Source organism: Harpia harpyja, chromosome 6 (assembly GCF_026419915.1).
Source record: "Harpia harpyja isolate bHarHar1 chromosome 6, bHarHar1 primary haplotype, whole genome shotgun sequence".
Lineage (NCBI taxonomy): Eukaryota > Metazoa > Chordata > Aves > Accipitriformes > Accipitridae > Harpia > Harpia harpyja.
In genome coordinates this window covers 24137196-24162786 of record NC_068945.1, presented here as the reverse complement: position 1 = coordinate 24162786, position 25591 = coordinate 24137196, and the positions used below count along the sequence as shown (strand labels likewise).

Sequence of the window (25591 nt, the reverse complement as noted above, 5' to 3'; positions counted from 1 at the left end):
CTCCAGACACTAATGTGCAGGCCTTGAATTGTATCATCATATCATTCTATTCCATCAAATTCATCTCATCTTTCAGGTTCCTTCCAGTGCATCTTCTGGAAGTTCTGCTGCAGAAAACCAGTAGAACACTGATGGATGCAGAGCCCTGCAGAATGGAGTTTAACTAGCCACCATACCAGCTTCAGTACTTTACTGCTAGAAAATCTGGAGTATGGAGATTTATTATTATAGAGGTATGCTGCGGTATTTCCCCAATCCCATCACCTCCCTTTGCACAAAAGACAAACTAAGAGCAGAGAAACTGACAGAGATAGTGGGGCTTTATAGGAAGAACAGAAAAAGCTTCCAAGTCACACAAGAGTAGCAAATTGGCACTGCTGTCCAAATCAATTCCCTACAAAACAGGCAGCATATCTCAACCAAAATCTCGCATCAGCACTCTCCTAGAGACCCACAAACTGTCACCTTTTCAGCAGCCACGTGATGGATTGAACAATGCTATAGCTCAACATAACTGATATTAAATATTTCCAAATACTTAACTATTGATAGCCATCAATTTGCCACCTTGTACTGATCATATATAAAATAAGAGACAGGTGTGAATAATTTCTCACTATTTTAGAGAGACAAGAGAGTGAAAGCTATTAGCTAGCCAGATACAGGCAGGGCTGAACTGATAAAAAATGACTTGGTGATGGGGAAAGCTTTTTAAGATGCAGAAAAATTTTCCTAAATAAACTGGCTTACATGGAGAAAGGAAAAGAAGTCACAGAAAGCAGATATTTTCTTTTTCTTCAGAGCAGCAGACATACTTCATAAGGTATAATCTGTTTACAATAAAGTTTGATTTAGTTTCTCCTCAGGTGATAAAATGAAAGCATTACAATTGGAAAAATGCAAGAGATCTACTCAGCAGGTACAGACCCCCCAACTTAATCTTATCGTCTTCCATAAAATCAGCAATATCAATATTCAATGGACTTATCATCACAGCAGGATTCACAAGTGCTATCTCCATAAATATCTAGGACAGAGATGCAACAAACCAGCCTTGCTTAGTATCTTGTGTCCTCAGTTGAGGACGTTATAATTGCTAAAGGTTAGTGATATAGGTATGAAATGAAAGTAGACAACAGCAACAAAAAATGTTTTTCAAGTCACAGGATTTTTCTTTGGCTTTTCTCTAGGAGAATGTTGTGTGCTGCTCACAACGGAAGATCAGCCTGTTTGTTCACCATCAAGATGGTGGTAATGGAGCATATTATGTCATGTAAAGTTCTGCCAGCTGCACTTAATGTCACAGTCAAACTAGTGGAGATCTGGCACTTTGAATAAAAGCTACATTCTCCATTCCACAGCTAGAGAACTGGCAAAAAGCTCAGCTCAGGACAGCTTCAGTTTCCACTGAAATCCAGATTAAATTAATATGGCATAAACAGTATCATCGGTTGGGATAACATTGTATGTGAAACAGTTGGTCCATGAGTGGCATATTTTCACAGTAACACCTGGTGTAATTAATCTGGCACAGTTCAATTTACAGTGTGTATTACAGTGTGACCACTGTATATGTTCCCTGTTTAGAAAGTAGGTCACCTCCACAGGCTGAGAAAAACATGGATTCTGGTGGGCACACGAGCCCACTGTCAAAGACTTAAGCATCACAAGGTCTTATTTAATTATTTTTTAAAGGTGAAACCGCAAGTGACCGTCCAACTCCATGCCAGAAAGCCTTTACCAACAGAAGCTGCATACCACTAACTTATCTCGATATGACTTCTCTGGCTAACCGAGGAAGCAACTGCAAAAATTTGTGAGGCACGAGAAGTGATGGGGAGAGAAAGAAACGCCATCCCCACGACAAGCATCTCTTCCTCCTGCCCGGTTCGCGCAAGAAAAGAAAGTCACGCAAGCCTGCCTGCCCCCTCCCTGCCACACTGGGGGCACTGGAGACGGCTCCCCAGAGGGGGCCAAGGATGAAGGGTTGGAAAAGCCACTCTCCCACCCCAAACAGCCCCCGACAACTACGCAGAGGGCGGTGGGAGGAAAAAAAGGTCACCGCGACCGCCCACCCCCGCCGGCCTGACCGGAGGAGGAAGCAGCGCTCGGCCGGCGGCCGGGGGAAGGGGCGAGGCGAGCGCCCGGCTCCCCGCGCAGAGCAGGCAGGGTCCGTGAGGGAGGCTGGGGAGGGCGAGCGAGCTCAGCTCCCACGACCGCTGCCTCCTCCTCCCTCCCTCCCTCCCTCCCTCCCTCCCGTTCCCAGCGAGGATGCAGCGACCTGAGGGACCAGGAGGGGTCCGGGGCCGGGAGGGGAACCAGGGTCTCCTTAGCCCCCGCCTCACTCCGTGGCGCTTACCGCCACAGCCCGCCTGGCCTGGTGCTGCCCCCTCCCCACCCTGCCCTCCCTCAGAGCTCACTCTGCGAGCCGTCGTCGAGGCGGTCGAACTCCCAGTCCGGAGAGAGGGTCTCCAGCGCCATCGCCGCCGCCCGCGCCCGGCAGCGGCTCCCCCCCTCCGCCCCTGACTCAGGCTCACGAGACTTCCTGCCCCGCTCCCGCGCCGCACGCTGGGAAATGGAGGCGGAGGGCAGCGCTTGGCCTCCGGCAGGAGGCGGGGCGGGCGGCGGCGCCCCCGCGAGGACAGCCGTTGCACCGCCCCGCCCCTCCCTCGCCTCGCGGGCGCCCCTGAGGCGATGCCGCGCACTCTGCCCCGCCCGCCCTGCGGGGTTCCCGCCCGGTCGGCTCCCTCACGGCTCGGCGGGCCGGTTCGCGAGTGTCAGTGCCTGCCCCGCGGCGAAGGTCAGGGGGATTAAAGCAGAGGGAGAGCGGGGATTGGGGAGGCAGGCACTCCGCTTCGGCCCCGTGGTGCAGGAGGAGAGCGGAGCGGCAACCGCCGCGGGCGGTGGCACTGCCGGGCAGCGGCGCCTCAGAGGTGCGGTGAGGCAGGGGAGTCCCCTCTCTCCCCTCTTTACTCTGACCCCCCCCCGGATCTGTGAGCTGATGGTTTTGGCGAGGCAGGGCCTGTCTGCGAGGTGCGGTGGCTTTGGGAGCTTTTCTGCTTTTCCCCTGGTGTACAGGGCCCCAGCCTGAGTCCCCCTCGCACCGATTCCACACCTCTTGTCACGCTGCTGAGAAGTGGGAAAACTCTGCGGCGTACAGTCGATAGAGTGTGAACCCCCCCGCCAGCACTTCCCCTTTCTGATGCTGGAACAAGGGAGCGGTGGGAGGAACTATTCCAGCTGTGGGGGAGGGTCTGGAGCTCAGAGACAGCTGCACGAGGTGACTGCTGCTGAGATCTAACCATCTCACTGTCATTTGTTGTCGCACAGAGCCATGAGGTACTTACCTGGATGCGGTCAGTCACTGTTTTCAGGGCCCCGATGGGTCTAATATCGGAGAATAAAAATAGAAGTACTTTGGATAGCAAGAGGAGTAGCCACTCGGGGCCACTAACAATGACCACAGCAATTACATTACCTCAGCAGAATCTGTAGGAGCAGCAGAAAAAGAAATGGCTTCAAAAGCAGTGTTACCGGGAGCGTCAGCAATTTCAGCAGGGAAAGCGCAACAGAAATAGCAGCTCCAATGAGGGATGTATCAGTAAGTGCGGGATCAGCCATAAAAGCTAACTCTGTAATGCAGCAGGTCTGAAAATAGCACATACTATAATTGTTTTCTGATTGAAAGGAATCCATCCTTTAGAATCTATTGATTTTAAAAGTTTCTCGGGAAGAAAGATCTGTTTGGCAGGTTTATTGTTCATGAGTTTTTACCTATTTAAAGTGCGTTCTAAGAGACCAGCCTGGGTCTGGGAACAAAGAGATCAAATTTAGTTTTGTGTGAAACGACATAAACAATGTTTGGAATAACTTTTTTTTTTTTAAGGGAGAGAACTCTGCTTTGGTAAATGTTGTCAAAAAATCATAATGTAAATATGTCTCCTGCATTCATTGGCTTCTGTGCAAACTTAAGATGTTCATATTGGAGTGTTTTAAGTCCCTAGAAGTTTAATTGTGGAGGACGTTGACAGCTGGCAGTGAGCACAAGTGTCTCTGAGGAGAAGATAACTATCACACAAAATGAAACCACAATTTATGCTAGACTTTAAGGATTGCATTCTGTCTACAGCAATGCAGGTGCAGTGTTCATTGAACTCAGTAGAGCTGCTATACATTTATTCAAAGCCAAGGTATGTCTTCCAGTTTCGAAAAACAAAACAATAGAAAACTTTTCCCTACAAACCATATATGCTTTCTTTGAAGCAAATACTGTTTCTTTCAGTTATGGAAGACTGCATATAAACAGAGGCTTTCAGACTGCTTAAAAAGTAGTCACCAGGCTTTTTGTTACCTGTCTCAGAAAAACATGTCCTTGAATTCTGCAGGATGGTACAAGAGAAAAACTTGTAGAACTGGCACTTTGTAGGGCCCTCCCTTCCCTGCATCTGAACTGAATTTGTAAAGAGTGAAATACTGTAGGGTTGGTTATTGCAAGGTTGTGAGATCATCAAAACTGCATGCAAGGTAACCCAACTGGTTGGTCTATGCAATGGCCACACCAAAGAGTGCACTGTGATCCCCGCAGCATAAGCTGATGTAACCCTTATTTTGAATATGGGAAAAAAATTACTTTAAAAGAAAATGTATTTAAATAGTGCATTTTTAAAAAAAGGAGAAGGAGGCTCCATAACTGAAAAAAATCACAATTAGACTCAAGTAAGTACAGCAGTTAAATTTTATGATGCCATTCATGATCCAGTTATTTAAATGACTTCTTATTGGGTTTTCCTGTGGTTCCCTAGGTGGCAGTGTTTTGTTGCTTACACCGAAGTTATTTAGGTCAATTCTAGATGCTGCTAGAATTTCTATTTCCTCTGAAAATCTGATTTAGACTTTATCTTGAAGCTGACTGTTTTAGTGACAGCAAGTCTAGCACAGCTTTGATAAGTTTTCTGTGCTGTCTTATCAGTGAATGGCTTTATGCTGTTTGCTCATGTGAAATTATTGACATTTTATAAGCATCATTTCTGAAAGCTGGGTGACACTCATGGCTTCCATTTGTACCAGGAAGGTTTTATGCGGTACAAGCTTATAGGAAGTTGCTAAGATTATGCAAATATCTGTTAGTATCTTCAGATAATACAGTAGTCAGAAAAGTCTTTAGATTTTGTTTAATACAGTGATTTTTGGTAAGCTGAGTATTACCGAATGCAGGCATAGTTGAGAATACATTTTATTTTGACCAGAACAAAATGATCATGAAAGTAAAATTTCATGTTGGACTTTCACATGAACTGAGTGAAATGTGAACATAAATATGTTCCAGCTGAAATTACTTGTTACACTTGAGTACGAGGAAGGATAGGTGAGAGAAAAAAGTCCAAAATATAGTAGAATTAATATGGTACCATGACTGTTTTATTTATGGACTGAAGTGGCTAGGTATCTATGAATTCATAAATCAACAGGGGCTTGCTTCCACGAGGTATTAAAAATCTTTTTTTCCTTTGAAATTATCTCAGTTGGAAATATCATTCAACATTGGACATACAGTTACCTGGTATTTTTAAACAGTGTTTTTATGATGTTTGAAAGCTTATTGAAAACTTTAACATAGCATCCAAGCAGGAACCATTTTATAAAAAAAAAACGCAAACCACCAAACTGGTGAAAAGCATCCAGAGCAAAAATTGCTTCTCGTGTATACAGGCAAAGCTCCACCAAGATTGATAGAATTGCAGTTACTTACAGGAGAAAGAATTTGGCTTGCTGGATCTGCTGGAAACCAACTATGCTATACATTCCTTGTCTGTGGACATTTAATGCTCAGTGCTCTGAATATTTTAAATAAAATGAAGTTCTTGCTGAAAGTTTTTGTGGCAGGATTCCCAGAAAGGATTTACTATCTGAGATTTGCTCTTTGCAACTCTGTTCCACAAAGATAACGCCAACTTTTGCAGAAGTAGTTTCTATTCTATTGTATGGAATTTGAGAGACTTCCATTTATGCATATGAGTAAGGCATCTGCACATGATAATTCTTTCTACTGGTTAAATTGGTAAAATAATTCCCTTTCCTCATCAAATATATGCCTCCTTTCAGTTACTCTGGAAAAAATGAAATGTCAAGCATGAGGCTTTAAATGGTTGTCTAGATGGCAGAAAATCAGTATCAGTAGATTGTGAAAGCCTTACTATCATGTGGGTATCTGGTCTGAAATGAAGTTAAGACCCAGTGAAAAAAAGAATAAGAAAAGCAAGTTTTAAATATAAATGTTGCAGAGATAAAACAAGAAATAACTTTCCCATTAAATCTTGCTTCAACAAGTGAAAAAACATGAAAAGTTTCTGTTGTATAAAATTTGAGTTGAAACTTGTCATGCAATTAACATAGTTAGGAAATAACCAGTACAAAGCCTTACTTTATTTTTTTTTTTTAATTACTCAGTCTTTAAAACTGGGTGAACTCTAAAGTACTCCTGAGGAATTTGAATCTGAACTATGACCAAATCTTTATTCATCATGAAAAGCTGCATCAAGGCTGATTTGCAATGACAAAAAGCCTATGCAGAGCTAGTTTAGTTGATTACTGAATCCCAGGGCATGATTTTCAAAAGAAGGCAAATCCTGGAAGATTCCGAGCAGTTTCCCAAGCACTTCAGTATGTGCACGTACTCTGTGTCCTGTGGAACACAGCCTTCCCCAATGATCTTGCCAAGTCTTGATGATATCTCCAAAGACACTGGGTAACTTCTGCTTCACAGAAATCAACAAGGATTTATAATATTCAGGTGGATTAGGTCTTACATTTGTTCTGTACATTTCTGCACATACAAACACATTTTGCTTTGTGAGCAGGCTATTGAACAAGCATGTTTAGCTCCTGAATACTTTTTGTATACATATCCCCTATCTGTTTTTGTGACTTGCTGACATACATCTCTGGAAAATTAGGGAACAGAAAGGGGGAAGCCCATGCTGGAAAGCTTACTATGGATAATTGCAGTTTTTTTCAAAGCTAAACTTTGGCTTTAAGAAACAAGGACCAGAACTGGAAGAAAAAAATAGAGAGAGAAAACTTAATGTATAAAATGTGCTCCAAACCAATTGCATAAATTTACACTGATATCACTGGAGCTAGGATTTCTCCCCAGATTAACAAGAAACTTCGATAATTTGCAAGGTACTTTTCTGACTGGGTTACAGAAATCAGCGGGGAATACTTGGTGTCACTTTTTCCAAACACCAAAAAGCCTGGAGGAGTGCATTGTAACCATTATAATATTTGACACTGATGTTGGAGTTTACTATGTCACACAAGACCTATTGCTCATTCTCAGACAGGTCATCCTAATAATTTTCTGAATGACAAAAAACATACAATTTGAATTGACTGTAAATGTTTACACTGATCCTTGAAATTCTAAATAGCCAATTTGTTAAGTGTTTGTTAAAACCTGTGCATATGAGTTCATCACTGATCATAAGGAAGAAGCTGATGGTATGCAGATGCCATCCTTGCATGTGATTTAGCACACCCTTATCCCTGTTTGTCTCCCTGCCCCTCTCATTACTGTGAAATCTAAAGTAAAGCCCACATCTTACTCCCCAGCTCTTCTTTGTGCCATGATTCTGCTGACAACGGACACCTTCTCTTGTGATTTTTCCCTTTTGTCACCTAACGTTTTAGTAGTCTGTGAAGTCAATGGAGATGTATTATTGTCTTAATAGGTTTGGAGTTGTGGGTATGCCAACTAATTAAAACCTTCGTGCTTTACACGTGCATTGTTTTATTGTCTATGTTGTGTGTGTGTAATGAATAGAGCCAGAAGTCATTACAAATTGCTTACCTGGGAAAACCAGGTATTTTGCCGTAAGCCTGTGCATCGATAGTTAAATGCCAAATGTGTGATGTTCTAGTTGAATTTGGATCATGAACCAGGATTTGGAGTTTCATGAACTTCAGCAATGCTTGAATCCAGTTCCAAACTGCAGTATAGGACCATTTTGATGCCAGCTTTTATGGTAGAAGTTGTTTGCCCTCTATTGTATGGAATTCATGCAACTTCCATCAAGTCATAGGAAGACTATACATACACTGATTCCTCCTACTGTCTGAGGTAGTGAAATAGTTCCTTTAGTAAGGACTAGATGTCTACACTTTTTATTGAGCATGTAGTGGTTTTCGTCAGTTGCATGACTGTCTTGTGCTTGCGTGCGTATAGTCGCTGTATCACTACAACATGACCTATCAAACTGTGCATTTATTAATCTTTCTTAAAGAAACTGCAAATCCAAAAAGAAGATTAAGAGCAGGCATTTCAGACCAACAGTACCTGTAGTAGTTAAATGATGCATTTTAGTCCAAAAAAATTATGAGTTTTAATGTTTTTATTGTACAGTTTAAAGAGGGAGTATTTTAAAGAAACACTTTTAACAATGAAATTTGGTAGATTTTATGTAAGGTAATTACAAGATATGAGGCCGCATACCCATAGAAGTAGCCAGTAACAATAGAATATATACTATTTCAAAAATAAGCTACAAAGCAAAATATTTTAGCTTTCTTAATAAAAATCTGGAATTACTGTACACCGTTCTTTTTAAACCCATAGTACTGGAAGTACTAGAGAAGGAACCACTTGTATAAACATATTGTCCCCCCTCGCTAATGGGACTTTTTGATGAATTCTACTAGTTTGTGTTTTAATGTCTCAGAGCAAAGAAACTCGCTAATTCTCTATTCCATAATCTAATAAATCACCACATACTCCAAATGACGGCATCATGAGAAGAATCTTCACTGAAGTGGGCCAAGTACTCCCCTAGGTTTTTCACCCCATAGAGAGGAAATTGTAGGAACTGGCTGGTGATTTTCTGTGTTGGATTTTCATTGCAAAAGCAAAGTGCAGTGGTTTATTTTAATTAAAAAGTTTTAATTATAATTTCTGTTGATTCCACTCCATGCTACCTACACTTAGGGCAGTAAAAGTAAAGGGCAGGGTATAGTTTTGCTACACAGGAGTAATGTGGAATTCCCTAAAGTAATCAGGGAATGAATTACGTTATGAGACTCATAATGCAAGCCCTTGTGTAACTTTACTCCATGGGGGAATTGAGTTGTGCCAACCTGACTTACTTTGGGACTGGCACAATTGAAAAATGCCTCTCCTTCCCGTGTCCCCTGAACAGGGAGGCAGCAGCAGTTCCACAGCAGTGCTGTTCTTGCAGGTATAGCCGAGCATTTGAAGTGCCCTGAAGAAGAGGGTGGGTGCCTTGGAATTAAACCCTGGGGATTACTGCTGCACTTCTTTTGCAGGAAAGGATCAAAAAATCAGTGAGACACAGCTGTTTGCAAGTGCTAGGCGAGACTTTGTCTACTGTGTTTTCTACTGTAGCGGGATGTCTGCAGGTCATAAATTTGGCGTTAAGTGTTGCTTCTGACCTCTCTGATGTGGTTCACAAGTCGGCCGTATGATGACCAACTTCTCCGTTTTTTTCCTGTCTTGTTTTCTCCACAGGAACACAGTGTATTTCAGCCTTTTACCCACCCTTGTACTTTAAGTGTTGAAGGGGTTTAAACCTGACCCAGTTTGCAATGATGCTTATACTACTGCCATACTATCTACTTCGGGGTTTGCTATTCATACCCCCTTTGGGATCATTTTCATTTGCCTTCTGATTTTTTTTAGCACTTTAAATTTGTATTTGCAAGATCTTCTCCATACCTCTTTTGTTGTGACTTTAGAAAAACAGTGAAGTTGAAACATTTACGTTAACAGACGCCCTCAAATGCTATAAGATTTTAATTAGGTGGAATAAGCAGCTTTAAAAATACCTGGTGATGTTGGCGATACGGATTTCCAGAAAGTCATTAATGTTTTTTAACCTCATTACCGGCATTTTTGGCACGCAATAAACGAAAAATTAATCTACGTGATCTTTTGACTGTCGCAGCAGATTCACATGAGTGTCTCGCCGACAACCTCGGTAGAGGGGACAAAGCTGGAGACGATCGGCCCTGCCGCCTCCGAGGCTGTAAACGGCCGGGGGCTGTAGCGGCCCCCGCGGCAGGGGAGCGCTGGGAGCACCGGACGCGCCGCGGACCACGAAATGCCGCCGGGTGGCCGTGGCTCGTGTCTTCGTGCTCCGGGAGCCCCTCACCCCCCACCCGGCTAGTCCCTGCCCTCGGGGCCCCCCCGGGCAGCAGCGGGGGTGGGGGGAGCCGGGGGGGGGGAGCAGAGGCGCTTGCCTGGCTCCCCGCCCCCTGCCCCGGGGCTGCCCGGCCCCTGCGACCCCCGCCGTTCCCCCGGCGCCGGGGCCGGGGCCGGGGCCGGGGCCGGGGCCGGGGCCGGTCCCGGTCCCGGTCCCGGTCCCGGTCCCGGTCCCGGTCCCGGTCCCGGTCCCGGTCCCGCCGTGCAGCCGCCAAGGGGGCGGGGGGACGCGGCGGCAGCGGGAGCGGCAGGTGCGGGGCTTCCCCCCTCCAGCCGCCGCGCCGGTCCCCGCGGGCCCGGGTGGGGGCGCGCCGCCGCGGCCGCGGATGCATGCGCTGGCGGGGCGCCAGCGGCATCGGCGCGGGTTGCATCAGACGAGGCGGTCCGCCGCGGCCGCGGTGCCGGCTCGGTTTTCGCCGGGCGGCCGACGGAGCCGGGGGCCCGGCGGCGTTCCGCAAGATGCTGCGGGCAGCCCCGCGGCTGCTACGGACGATCTGCACGACGGCCGCGGTGAGTCGTGTGGGGCGGGCAGCGGGGGACGTGGGCCCCCCCCCCCCCCGTGCCGTGCCGTGCCGTGCCGTGCTGTGCCGTGCCCGGGAGCGAACGGCGGCTGCTGCTCCTCAGCGTGTCTCTCCGGTCGGAGGGCAACCCGGGGCCGAGCAAGGAGAGGGAAGTGGCGGGAGGGGGCATTTTTCAGGATGTGATGCGTATTGTCTCTGCCGGGGTTTTGGTAAAGAGCGTACAGGCACGGGAAGGTCAGGAGGGTTCGGGAGAGAGCTTGGTTTGGGTGCAGAAGCAGCATCTTGCCCGGCTGGTCTGCGGGCGGGATCGCAGCCATCATCTGGGCGCTGCGTCTTGCAGGGATGTGACTGGAAGCTGCAGGGAGCAGGCACCAGCGATGCTGTGATAATCCCCAGTAACCGTGTGTCGAGAGCAATGTGAGTGTGGCCGTTCACTGCCTCCCTCACGCTGGATTTGCCCTGTGAGGAGCTGAAGGTTGCCTTCTAGTTAGGTAGGACCATGCCGGTTCCCGCTGCCGGAAAGAAGCCCCACACTTTGGCCTAGGAAGAGTGTTTAGTTTGTGACCTTCTCATCTCCAGTTCCTTGCTCGGGGTTGAAGTTGATGGCCTAAATTCCTCTGCACCCCATGGTTTAGTTTTTTACAGCTCTGCGCATTTGTTCCAAGCCATTCTTTATGTCCTGTTAAATATATAGACTGCAGAACTCCTGCAAGCTCCCTGAAAGCATTGCCCAATCCAAATTGTCCAGATGTGTAGGTCTGGCAAGCTGAATGAGGGTGGGAGATTTTTTCTTTCCTGGAGACTGTTCTTTGTTTCATGTTTGACTGCTCAGTTTAGCATGAGGACAGCAGTCCTCTGAAGGTATCTACATGGAAGGTGTTAGAATAAAGAGATTTAACACAATCTTTTTTGGAAATGCACTCAGCAATGCCAAAAAATGAGAATGAATGACTGGTGAGAATGCATTGCCCGTAGCTGTGTAGATGGGAGGGGAGGCTCTACGATAGGTTTCTATTTGGAGGCACTGGAATTTAGCACATGTAGGGGGATCCTCTGTAGAAATAAAGTTGCAGTACTGCTTTTCAAAGCAGGCATGATTCTACATTCATTTAAACAAAGATATAACATTAAAATATTTACTAGCTTCACTGAATTCTTATTCACAGGAGAAATAAAATACTGTAATCTTTTTGAGAGTAAGCTTCATAAGCAGTTACTAAATGTTAGCCTTCGAGAAATTTGATTAGAAACTGATAACCAATTGAACGTTAGACACACATACAAAAGAGGCAGTAACAGAAAATTATTTTTATCTATGAAATAAATTCTCCTACATGTAGGTTTTGTAAAGTTAGACTCTTCTGAGAGAAGAAATGTAGCTCTTGGACTTGTCTTCCATTTTTAGGAACTAGAACTTGACAAGATAGTTAACAGCATTTGTCAGGCTGCTTCTTTACGCAGTGCTTAGTTCTATTTACTAGTTTTATTTTTGGTTAGGTGTTTTGGAGTAAGAAAAGAACCAGAACAGAAGCAAACATTAAAATACTGTATATCTTTTAATGAGTCATTGTAAAATAAAGTCCAGTATGGGATCAACAGATGGTATGGACAGAATTTTTAAATAGGGAAGTTAAATTTAAATCTGTGCTTTCATATTGAGGTGGTGAGGTAAAAGTGGACTTTCAGACAAGTTGAGCATTCAAGATAAGACTGCTTGTACAAGCAGTTCTCAGTTTTTATGCTCTTTATCTTATTTTCTTCATCCAAATTGGGAGCACTTGAGTCAGGGAAACTGAATTAATATTAATCTGCATTATAATATAAGCAAAATAGAAGGTTAAAGAAATTAAAAGTTCAGACAATGAAAACAACAGAATTACAGTAGAGCGAGCACCAGCTTTCTAAATTCTTATCTTTTTGTAGCACTGTCATAATAACTACATTATCCTATGATTAGTCGTAAAAGAAAGGCCAGATCTCTCTAAGCCACGTGAACTGCACTGTTTGCCATAACTAGGAATTGGGTAATCTTACAAAAGTACAGCAAAAAATCTACTCTGATACTACATGACCATTAACCTTCCCTTGCATCTGTTAATGAATGTTATACATCCATAGTCAGCCAAGCAACTACAAAAGAAGTCTAATATAACCTCTTAACATCACTGACAGAAACAATAAAAAGTTTAATCTTTGCATATGTTAGTGGTAATGATCCAGTATCCATCTAGCACATTATTCAACAGCAAGATTGTTTCGGTGTTCTTTAATGAGCTTCCTTTCTACAGCTTCTTGATAAATGCTAGTGATGGTACGCTGGCCAAAATGCGCCATTTCTGTAAGAAAGAAAACACTAAACTGTTTTTTGTTTCTGTGTAATCTTATAGAACTTTCCATTTTAATTGGGTGTTACATCCACACTAAATTCTTCTAAAAGGATTTCCCACTTTCACAGGTCTAACTCATCTTGAGTTATCATTTTTATGTTCAGGAGAATTTCCCAGAGAAGATACAGGGTGGCTATAAGATCTCATGCAGTTGCTCAACTGTAATTTTTCAAATAAAACAAAAAATGAAGGACTGAATTTGTGGTCTGGTCATGCAAACCCCTCCACATATGGGATTTCTTTTCTTTTTTTAACTCAGTAGAAATCCTTTGCATGGCTGACTTAGGGGTTTGGCTCCTGCTTTCTGCTGATGGCAGTGTATGTGTTAATGTGCTACAAGCAAATTGCCACATCTAAGCCAGATGTTTATAGAAATCACACAATATACATGTACCATTCATTGGAGAAGTAACTCAAGAATCACTGGTCATAGCACAATTACCAGATCCATCTTGCAATTGAAATCAGTCCCCATTTGAGTAACTTTCTGTAAGTGTGAGACAGCAGAGCTGATTTGCTGCCAGGCTAATCTTTTTGTGCACTACAATGAAGAAATTGGACTTAGCCAGTCTGCAATCTTCTCAGTTTTACCAGTCTTATTTTTTTGTTTGTTTGGGGACTGTGTTCTCTGCTTCTCACCATTTGTTGACTCAGTTCCACAACTAGCACAACTTAAGCACGTGTAGCTTTACTGAAACTATGTTGATTTACAGCAACTGTTCATGATTTGGAACTGGGACTGGTATACAGTTCCATGTGATATGAGAATCGGATTTATTCACAGGGAAACATGAACTAAAAGTTAAGTTTAGGAATAGAGGATGCATATGTTATTAACACTTTGTGAATAAGTGGAGAAAAAGTAGCTCTTGAAGTGGTGATAAATTCAGACTCAGAATTACAAGAAGATTGGCCAAGTATCAGAAAAGCAACGGAGTACAGCAGTGAGTACTTTAAAAGTACTTTTAAAAGGAGATTGGGTAAATTTGTAAAAGCAATCATATGACATGATTGCTTGTGATGGCAGCGGACTAGATTTGTTAGCTAAGAAGATCCCTTCCAGTCGTGTTCTTACTGAGAGATGTTAACAAAGGACAAAAGTAGAAAGACAAAAGTAACTCTCATCTGGATTATCTTTAATGTTTCTTCAATGTACTAGTTGGGCTACCACTGTAAATTAGCACAGTACAGAAATCAAAGTATTTCATACCATGCTAAACATGTTCGGTGATCCAGCAGGTTAATCTTTCTCCATCTTGCTTGCTATAGTTAAAGTAATTAGGAAAATCTGATGATTACTTTTTATAATGCAGCAACATTTCTGCTGTAAAAACAAACATATCAGTCATAAAGCACTGGTAATGAGATCTACCTGCATCCATTGGGCCTTGCTAGATAAGGATTGCAAGGATAAATTGTGCTTATCGTAATTCAGAACAAGGTCTTGTCTTTATTAAGAAGAAAATAGTGAACATATTTTAGGCATTACTGCCAGCAGTGCAGCATTTGTTAGTAATATTGTCGTCACCAGTCTCACAGACATTTTTTACCTGCCAACTATAACAATCTAATTTTGAAAGAGCCTGAGTTATGTCCACCTTTGCATCTTACTACTTGTTACTACTGCAGTTGCACTAATGCTGACAGTTTTACTATGCAGTTTTGTTCTGAGGGAAAATATTGTCTCTGGACAAATAGTTATTTCCTGTTGTTTTATATAAAAGATAAAAAGCACACTTCAGTATTCCTGTAATGGAACATACCAATTCATAACTCCCTTTTTTAAGGCCAACTGCACAACTAAAATGTCACTTGAAAACAGCAAAATAGATCCATAATATTTCAGCTGTAAAATGAATTGCAATGAAATGGATTGTGGTTTTGGCTAACCTATTTTTCAGGACATTTCTCTTTGTCTTAGAATTTGTCATATGATCTGATGGGCAGTCCAGACCATTTGGTATCCAATCAACAACCCACTTAGTCAAGGTATCCTCATGTTCCAGCACCGTAAGAAAGGGAAAAGAGGAGGGAGGAGAAAAACGTACAAGTGTCAACGTACAGAACAAATGCCGGTGGTTAAGATATTCAGACAGTGCTTTGATTCCTCTTTATCATTCTGAGCTTATGGCATCTAATGGGTCATTCAGAAAAAATGGAAGACAAAGTCCAGTTGGAAAGATGAAGTTAAGAATAAAGGTGGGGAGTATGTGGATTTATCTTCTACCTTTCATTCAGGCCTCTTAAAAGGAGGAATCTTTATAGTTTGAGTCTAAGAATAGTTTCTACCAAATTCAGCTTTGAGGAAGGTTAAGTTTTCTGTTTATTCTGTGTGGACGTTTCCTTCATAATGAGGTCTGCTACTCCGTTTGTTTTTCAAAGCTTTCCAGTTTTCAGTTTCCAGAAGCTGGTGAAAAATGCAAAGACAGTGCTTATAGGGACAGTTCGACCCTTCTGCCAGTGCTTGCATACTCATTCCTGCTCCCTAGTTGGACCTGCGTTAGGACTCATGGCAGTGCAATGAACTAGATCAGTGAATAGATCCAGTTAAGAATAAGCCACATTTTGTCAGGTCAATGCCTCCCCAGCTCAGTACCCTAATCCAGTTCATACAGCTACAGGAATACCAGTTCTGGGATAAAGGAGGTGTTAGAGGTGAGGGACCGGAGGTAGGGTGGGAGAGGAGCACAGCTGTCCCCTAAATCTAAAGGGACTCTGAAGGAATTAGTAGTTTTCTCAGGGTGCAAGCACTTGAATAACATAGCAGTACATGATATCCTGATAGCATAGTAGTGTGGTGATTCGAATTATCCTAAAAATAAAAAGTTGGGGGAGTTATTTGCACCTACTTAGTCTGAAGAAGCTTAAAAGCACGTCCAGTGTACTGGGATGCAAACGCAGAAGGCAGTGGAAGTCCAGCAATGGAACATCACGTGTAGCAGTATTTCCCTGTAGGAGGATCAAATGGGTCATCATTACCTTTAACTTGGCAGGAACAATGCAAGCTTGTCTTCTTTAGCCTATACATATGTGATGGGTTAACCGTGGCTGGATGCCAGGTGCCCACCAGGGCTGTTCTATCACTCCCCCTCCTTCTCAACTGGACAGGGGAGAGAAAATATAACAAAGAGCTTGTGGGTCGAGATAAGGATAGGAGAGATCACTCACCAATTACCGTCACGGGCAAAACAGACTCAGTTTGGGGAAAAATTAACTTGATTTATTACAAATCAACCGGAGTAGGGTAATGAGAAATAAAACCAAATCTCAGAACACCTTCCCTCCACCCCTCCCTTCTTCCCGGGCACAACTTCGCTCCCGGATTCTCTACCACCCCCCCAGCGGCACAGGGGGACGGGGATGGGGTTTACGGTCAGTTCATCACACGTTATTTTCTGCCGCTTCGTCCTCCTCAGGGGGAGGACTCATCACACTCTTCCCCTGCTCCAGCGTGGGGTCCCACCCACGGGAGACAGTCCTCCACAAACTTCTCCAACGTGGGTCCTTCCCACGGGCTGCAGTTCTTCACGAACTGCTCCAGCATGGTCCTTTCCACGGTGTGCAGTCCTTCAGGCACAGACTGCTCCAGCGTGAGCCCCCCACGGGGTCACAAGTCCTGCCAGAAAACCTGCTCCGTGGGCTCCTCTCTCCACAGATCCGCAGGTCCTGCCAGGAGCCTGCTCCAGCGCGGGGTTCCCACGGGGTCACAGCCTCCTTCGGGAACCCACCTGCTCCGGCGTGGGGTCCTCCACGGGCTGCAGGTGGATATCTGCTCCACCGTGGACCTCCATGGACTGCAGGGGGACAGCCTGCCTCACCATGGTCTTCACCACGGGCTGCAGGGGAATCTCTGCTCCGGCGCCTGGAGCATCTCCTCCCCCTCCTTCTTCACTGACCTTGGTGTCCGCAGGGTTGTTTCTCTTACATGTTCTCACTCCTCTCTCTGGCTGCCGAATACCGCCGTCCCAACTTTTTTCCTTCTTAAAAATGTTATCACAGAGGCGTTACCACTATCGCTGATTGGCTCGGCCTTGGCCGGCGGCGGGTCTGTCTTAGAGCCGGCTGGTATGGGCTCTGTCGAACACAGGGGAAGCTTCCAGCAGCTTCTTACAGAAGCCACCCCTGTAACCCCACCCGCTACCAAAACCTTGCCACACAAAACCAATACATTATATTAACCACAAATAATATGCCACCATTTAATTGTAGGGATTTAGAAGGCATGTTCCAGGCACCTAAATTATGCCTAGAAAAAGTGTTTTATGTACCTGTTTCAAAAAATGTGTTTTCATTTCTTATATTAGTTCTGACTATGAATAAGATCATGGAGCCTGTTGTGCCTCTTGTAACGAGCAGTGGGTCTGTCTAATGAAAATTCTGGGAAAGCCATGTAAACATCAATGACAGTATCAGATGATACTTTTATGTTATGTGTGCTCTCTCTGAATTGTACATTGCCTGTCATTAATATAAAAAAACTGACTATTATTCCTTCAAAGGTGATTTGGGCAGAGAGACTATTCCATTTTAAATCAAAATGAACATTGATCAAGAAAGAGCAAGAGAGAAATGTAAGCAACAACATATTTTCTTTGCATCCTAGAACATGGTTTGTTTTAATTCTTTTTACCAGGTTTATCAACATAAGCTAAAGCTAGCCCTTATAGGTCAAAGTATTTTTGGACAAGAAGTTTATAACAAGCTGAGAAAAGAGGGTCATAAAGTTGTGGGAGTATTCACAGTGCCTGACAAGAATGGACAAGCCGATCCTTTGGGTAAGTGTAACCTTAATCCAAATGTTAAAATTACAGGCAGACATAACAAACTTGCCTTTTCGTGAGAAGGTGGTATCTATATGGGAATGACTTGCATATATCGCCTTTATTACACTGGATTCAGCACAAGAACGATGCTTTAACAAACACAAGTCCCAGAACCAGTTTAACCTTGTCAGTTAGTCAGTATTTAAGTCTTTTCTAACCATACCGGGCCATACATTAAGATATTTCAAAAAATAAATTAATATACGTACCTTATTTGAATGTACATCCTGGAGGTAATTATCCTGAACTAGGTCTGTATCTTAAAGCAAATAGCTGCTCAGCCTGTACTCAAGCACAAATTGTCACCTGTTTCACTGTGCTGTCCGGGACACTCAAGGCATGGAGCCAAGACTGGTTATCCCTGGTGTTCTGCCCTTTCTAACAAGCTTGCGACAGTGTACCTGCAGAGCCTATTTCTCTTCCACCTGGACTATTCACAACCCATTGAAAAGGTTAGAGGAGGCTTTGCTCTCCCTTTTTCCACTGTAAAGATGCATAAGGATTTTCTAGACTTCCTAAAGAAAGAGTTGTTGCCTGACAGGTATTCGGAATTGTACTCGTAGAACAGAGCCCAGTGTGACAAAGAAGCTACTTTGGAATCATCTGAATTGTAACTTTTTTTTTTTCAGTGGCATAAAAACAGTGAGTTAATATGATTAGCAAATAGAAAGAAGTGCCAGAATGGAATGTACCTTTATGGATAATCTGAAATTAAAACTTTAAAACTACATTCCATGAGCTGTCTCAAGTCTCTCTCTCTTTTTTTTTTTGGTCCTGACATGTTTTTACAAAACTCTTACGAGGGAAGAATCAAACGTAATTTTTGCTTACCTGGGCTATGGCACTCCCAAACTAGCATATAGTTCTCAAGTTTATTACATTCTGTAACTCTACGTCATTAAAAGATTTAATCACACTTTGAAAGAATTAGAGGAGGCAACTATTAGTTTAGAAAAAGACAATTTGACTATCCAGCTCTGGAAGCATACCATAATACTTGGTTACATTATATAAACTATTGTTGTACAGTTATTACACAAGCAGATGTAACTAAGTAAATCTTCCACTGATTTCAACCATATATTTATTATAACTAAATCATAGAATTAGTTTATTGCTCTCCTGATGAAAAAAAAAGGAAATTGCTGGATACTTTGTTGCTTTTTACTTCCAGATGACTCAAAAAGCTTAAGTCTCAAGTGAAATTTACTCATGTTTCTGTATCCTCAGACAGCTACAATTTTTGTTTCTAAAGGCAATTGCAGTACACACTAACTTCTATGGAATGATATTTAAGTAAGTATTTATTTAAGACCTAAGATAGTAGGCTAAAGATGCGTCAGCTCAAACTCAAGTTCCAATTTCAGAAGTGAAAAAGAGAAAGGAAAGTATGAAAATGTGTTTAGAAATGTAAATTAAATTAGGTGAATTTTCCATACCTCTTCTTGTTTTCCCTTTTCTTCCTATTACACATACAACTCAACAGATGTAGAGTTTGACTCTACTATCCTACTCTCTGTAATGAGTTATTAAGCGGTTGCGCAATGGAATTTATCAAACACTTAAAAATTCTCTCTGCAATTAGTGCAGTTGTTTTTTCTCACCTTTAAGCCTGATTTTGGGTGTAGCTGTGTGTTTCACAGATAAGTGAAAGTATATCCAGAAGGCATCAGTAAACAGTATTTTGAAGAAATTACTAAAGGCCATTAGCATCTGTGATTATTTGTACCACATGGCAATGTGACAAAATGCTGACATGAGTGAATCTTACTTGTACGTAGTCATATTCACATACAAATTGCTGAAGTGGAAATTTAAGTTCTGCTAAATGAAACCAGTTGTAGGCAAATGTAATGACCAGAAAAGAAATGAAGTGTCACTGTTAAATAGTCAATAACATTCATCACTCTTTTCTGCTTTCATTGGTACTTATTAGCCAAGCCGTAAGAGTGAACTTAAAGTTGAGAATGACATCAGCTGTAGGAATGAGAATCAAAGACAGAATTAATAAAATATATCCAAGCGCAAAGGTTTTTAAACAGCATACAGAACAGTACAAAGGGCATTCTGTAATCCTATGCTTGATCTGCTGGAGTTGTCATGCAATATCTCTCTGATTCCAGTTTGAATTTTTAACACAAAATGCGGATTAAAAAAAAAAATATTGTTCTTGCCCCTCAGCACTGGCAGCAGAGAAGGACGGCACTCCTGTTTTTAAGTTCCCCAGATGGAGAGCTAAAGGCAAGCCTATCCAGGAAGTAGTTGCAGCCTACAAATCGGTTGGAGCAGAGCTAAATGTCCTTCCATTCTGTACACAGTTCATCCCCATGAATGTTATTGACTGCCCAAAACATGGCTCAATTATTTACCATCCATCCATCCTACCACGCCACCGAGGAGCTTCTGCAATCAACTGGTGAGTTTTATGCATCAAAACTACATGTATGTCATGTTATGATGTTGGTCTGTAACCATTACTAATGTAAATGCTGGCACAGTTCTGTTGACTTGCAACTGCTCTGAAGGAACTTCTCTGAAGCAGCTGAGTATTTGGTTCATGAACTGCACTTCATACCTAAGATTCGTTATGATTTCCAATGCAAGTGCAGCTGTTATTCGGGGAAGATCAGTGATGTGATCATACATATATTTTACTCACATAGGCAAATCGACAATCTGGAGTTTTCATAGGCAGGACACTGCTCTCGTAGCTCATCCTCCACAAACACTAAATAACTATCACAACAGGGCTTGATGCAGAGCCTAAGATTTCACAGAAGGGAAGGGAGAGAGAGAATAGAATCCACAAGAATAAAACTTTATCTTGCTGTCCTCCTGAGCAATGCACAAGGCTAGATTCAAAATGTTACTGTGAAAGAACTACACTGCAATGATGACCACAGTAGACTCAGGTCTAGCATTCTTGTGACAACAGAAATGCCATTATCACAGTGATTAAATTCAATAAGAAATTGTCTAAATATGAAGAAACAATTTTAAAAGAATCTTACAGGCAGCATGGTGATTATCTAAAGACACAGTGTTGTAGATTCAAAACAACAGCATATTTTGTTTTGGTTTGTTTGTTATCTTTAATCCTTAATGGAAAAAATGCTAAGCTGAAGTACTTAAACAGAGGAGTAAAGGAGACTATTAGAGACATAAGGAAATCCTTCAGAAAGTGGCAGTTGTGTCCAAGTGGGGAAAAACTCTGGCAGATCAGGTGAAAAATGAGAGTAAAGCAGTCCAGAAAAGAAATAAAGAACCAACTTTTAAAGGCATAAAATTGAATAATAACAATTTTCCCAAATATATTAAAGGTTGGAGGTATGTAGGGTGATATAGGTGTTTGATTTTAAAAAGGTGCTTATCAAAGAGAACACCATAGTAGGAAATCTGTATTGGTATTCAGGATGGAGGAGCTTAAGATGTTACTACCATGCCCTTCTTTGTGTAGAATAAGTCAGAACAATTCTCTTGAGCTGAACTATGAGTAGAAGAGATTTTAGATAAACTGATGAATGAATAAAAATCTCTTCTCAGGACCAGGGGACTTTCAAAGTTTCTGCAGGTTTGGGACAGCCTACAGTTTCTCTTCCTTCAGATTGTGATGGTGCAGGAGACTGGAAAACAGCAAAAGCAATACCAGTTTTAAAAGGGCTGAAAGGGAAAGCCAGGAAGCTTTAGACCAGTCACTCTGATTTCAATCTGTAATAAAGAATACACTTTCTACACAAATGGGTAAATGTGATAATGTGAAAGTGAGATTAAGAAAATGAGAGGTCAAATTCAAAGTTAAAAAACATAAGGTAATGCACATAAGGGGAAAAAAAACTGACTATATGTAAGCAATAATAACATTTAGGTTAATTGTTGTTACTCAGAAAACAGACCATGGAAGGATCTTAAATACTGTCTGCATCTCAGTCAGAACACGAAGGAACTAAAAATGCTTCAGAAAAGGCTAAGAAAGATAGTCAAAGGTATAGAACAGCTTCCCCATGACAGGAGACAAATCTAGGAGTCTTCAGATGGGAAAAGAGGTCATTGGGAAAGAAATATGTATCCTAGCAGTGTATTAAGCCATGAAAGACATGGGAAGGTAAATAAGGAACTATTGCTCATTCTTAATCAAAAGTTAGGGGGCAACCAGCAAAGAGATCAGGTAGTGGAATTTGACTTAATGAAGGAGTGTATTGGGCTTATGTGGCGGGGTTTTGGTAGCAGGGGAGGGGCCGCAAGGGTGGCTCCTGTGAGAAGGTGCTAGAAGCTTCCCTGGCTCCAAGTCAGACCTGCCTCTGGCCAAGGCCAACCACAATCAGCGACGGTGGTAGCACCTCTGGGATAACATATTTAAGAAGGGAAACCTGCAGTGGGGGAGGAGATTGGAATGTGAGAGAAACCCCTGCAGACAGGAGCAAGGGAAGAGTGTGAGGAGTCCTGCCCCTGAGGAGGAGGAGCGGCAGAGACAACATGTGATGAACTGACCCCAACCCCCATTCCCCATCCCCCTGTGCTGCTGGGGAGGAGAGTTGAGCCCAGGAAAGAGGGAGGGGTGGGGGGAAGATGTTTTAAGATTTGATTTTACTTCTCATTATCCTACTCTGATTTGATTGGTTACAAATTAAATTGATTTTGGTTTTTTCCCCAAGTCGAGTCTGGTTTGCCCATGACCATAATTGATGAGTGATTCCCCCCTGTCCTTATCTTGACCCACGAGCTTTTCATTATATTCTCTCCTCCCCATCCCACCGGGGGCAAGGAGTGAGCGAGCGGCCTTGTGGTGCTTTGTTGCTGGTTGGGCTTAAACCATGACAAGGAGGTACTTTTACTCCATGCAGTTCTGTCCTGGTTTCAGCTGGGATAGAGTTAACTGTCTTCCTAGTAGCTGGTACAGTGCTATGTTTTGAGTTCAGAGCGAAGAATGTTGATAACACTGATGTTTTCAGTTGTTGCTCAGTAGTGTTTAGACTAATGTCAAGGATTTTTCAGCTTCTCATGCCCAGCCAGTGAGAAAGCTGGAGGGGCACAAGAAGTTGGCACAGGACACAGCCAGGGCACCTGACCCAAACTGGCCAACGGTGTATTCCATACCATGTGACGTCCCATCCAGTACAGAAACGGGGAAGTGGGGGGCAGGGATTCGCCGCTCGGGGGACTGGCTGGGTGTCGGTCGGCGGGTGGTGAGCAATTGCACTGCGTATCATTTGTACATTCCAATCCTTTCATTATTGCTGTTGTCATTTTATTAGTGTTATCATTATCATTATTAGTTTCTTCTTTTCTGTTCTATTAAACCGTTCTTATCTCAACCCACGGGTTTTGCTTCTTCTCCCGATTTTCTCCCCCATCCCACTGGGTGGGGGGGAGTGAGTGAGCGGCTGCGTGGTGTTTAGTTGCTGGCTGGGGTTAAACCACGACAAGTTCGTTATTAAAATGTGGAACTGCACATCTAGAGAGCCTAGAAGGATGCTTTCATGGGGGAAAAGTTCATCAAGATCTATTCCACAGGAAGATGGAGATACAAACTCTCAGGAAGTTCTGGAGGTTTCAAGAAAGGGGAATGTATCCCAATGGTGTATCACCAAGTCTTGCTCTATTTTGCATATTCCTTCTGTAAGCGTCTGCTCCTGCCCTTCTCAGGTAAAGGCCGTCGTCCTAAGACATTTAAACTAAGCTAGGATTTGGCCTTGGCTGACCATTCTCTCGTCGCACCCCTTGCTCTCATCACAACTTCTTTCATATGTTGTGGCTACAGCCCTGGTACTGATCAGACCCTTTCCAGTGTGACCGAGGAAACCCGTGGGAATTAGGCATGGCTAAAGGGGCTCCAGGCACAAACAAGGGCCCTGGGCCTCTGAGGGTTCCTTACTCCATCCTTTACAGCCTCTTCCAGCTGCTGCCACTTTGTTATCAGCAGCTGTCTGCAGAGGGAGGTGGTGGACAGAGGAGGGGGCATACCGTAGTTACCATCCTGTCACCTATTCAGTGTCAGGGATATTTGCCCACTGTACCTTCTTCTCCTCCAGTGCCATGCTGAGAACATCCACTTCTCACCAGGGTGCTCTTTTGGAATTTTTACATAATAAAAAACAGAAGAAATGCTGCTTAAATGTGTGAAAGATCTGATATGGGCTAGCCAAACTTCTGTAAGCATTCACTTTTTTTATACCTGCCAACTTCCACTGTTTAACGTCTTTGTTGGCGACATGGACAGTGGGATTGAGTGCACCCTCAGCAAGTTTGCTGACAACACCAAGCTGTGTGGTGTGGTCGACACGCTGGAGGGAAGGGATGCCGTCCAGAGGGACCTTGACAGGCTTGAGAGGTGGGCCCGTGCCAAGATCATGAAGTTCAACAAGGCCAAGTGCAAGGTCCTGCACATGGGTTGGGGCAATCCCAAGCACAAATACAGGCTGAGCAATGAGTTGATTGATAGCAGCCCTGAGGAGAAGGACTTGGGGGTATTAGTGGATGAAAAACTGAATATGACCCAGCAATGTGCGCTTGCAGCCCAGAAAGCCAACTGTATCCTGGGCTGCATCACAAGAAGCGTGGCCAGCAGGTCGAGGGAGGGGATTCTCCCCCTCTGCTCCCCTCTCGTGAGACCCCACCTGCAGTACTGCATTCAGCTCTGGGGCCACCAACATAAGAAGGACATGGAGCTGTTGGAGCAAGTCCAGAGGAGGGCCGCCAAGATGATCAGAGGGCTGGAGCACCTCTCCTGTGAAGACAGGCTGAGAGAGTTGGGGTTGTTCAGCCTGGAGAGGAGAAGGCTCCAGGGGGACCTTACTGCTGCCTTTCACTACATAAAGGGGGCCTACAAGAAAGCCAGAGAGGGACCTTTTACAAGGGCTTGTAGTGACAGGACAAGGGGTAATGGCTTTACACTGAAAGCGGGTAGATTTAGATTAGATGTAAGGAGGGAGTTCTTCACTGTGAGGGTGGTGAGGCACTGGAACGGGTTGCCCAGAGAGGCTGTGGCTGCCCCATCCCTGGAAGTGTTCAAGGCCAGGCTGGATGGGGCTTTGAGCAACCTGGTCTAGCGGAAGGTGTCCCTGCCCATGGCAGGGGGGTTGGAACTAGATGATCTTTAAGATCCCTTCCAACCCAAACATTCTATGTTTCTATGATTCTCCAGTTGTCTTTGGAGTTTGCCCCTTGTTCTGCACAAATGTGTGCTTTGCTCTTTTTAATAATGTACTTTTCAGTGCTTACAACTAATAATGAATTTTCATGGGTATAAGCCACATCTCAGATGATCCTGTTACAACATGGACTGCCAAGGGAATACTTGCAAGAGATGTGTCTTACTGCAAATTGCATTGGTGTTTGCATGCAGACAAATGGTTAAAAGGAAGCAGGAAAAATATATCCCTCCATTTCTGGCTGCTCCCTTAAACACACTTCCGTTTGATTTTCCATCATTCTGAGGCACATACAGCTCCAAAGGAGAATTGGAAAATCTAAGTGGCTGAAGTTCGCTTCAGATTCAGAGGCAGATCCTGAGCTGATGTAAATCAGCATAGACCTATTGTAGAGTAGTGCTATGTTCATGCACAGCAGCTGAGAATCTGGCTGGGTGCAAATTCCCTTAATAACTTTTCCTTAAACAATTGCATATCCATCATTTTCCACTCTGAGTTT

The 25591-nt window shown here is 43.5% G+C and overlaps 2 protein-coding genes across 6 annotated transcripts in view; one reads left to right on the top strand and one right to left on the bottom strand.

The window, feature by feature from the left end:
- WASHC4 (WASH complex subunit 4) overlaps window positions 1-2552 on the bottom strand; it is a 41709-nt gene extending 39157 nt beyond the window's left edge. For all 4 annotated transcript variants that reach the window (XM_052790897.1, XM_052790899.1, XM_052790898.1 and 1 more), the window contains exon 1: window positions 2421-2552. In XM_052790897.1, coding sequence (XP_052646857.1) covers window positions 2421-2481 — 61 coding nt within the window. In that variant the 5' untranslated portion in view covers window positions 2482-2552. The remainder of the gene's footprint in view (window positions 1-2420) is intronic.
- Window positions 2553-10461: 7909 nt separating this feature from the next.
- Window positions 10462-25591, top strand: part of ALDH1L2 (aldehyde dehydrogenase 1 family member L2) — a 38762-nt gene continuing 23632 nt past the window's right edge. The window contains exons 1-3 of one of the 2 annotated variants that reach the window (XM_052789889.1): window positions 10462-10723; window positions 17755-17896; window positions 20126-20360. In XM_052789889.1, the coding sequence (XP_052645849.1) occupies window positions 10544-10723; window positions 17755-17896; window positions 20126-20360 (557 nt within the window). In that variant the 5' untranslated portion in view covers window positions 10462-10543. The remainder of the gene's footprint in view (window positions 10724-17754; window positions 17897-20125; window positions 20361-25591) is intronic. The other variant, XM_052789890.1, reaches the window with a different exon arrangement.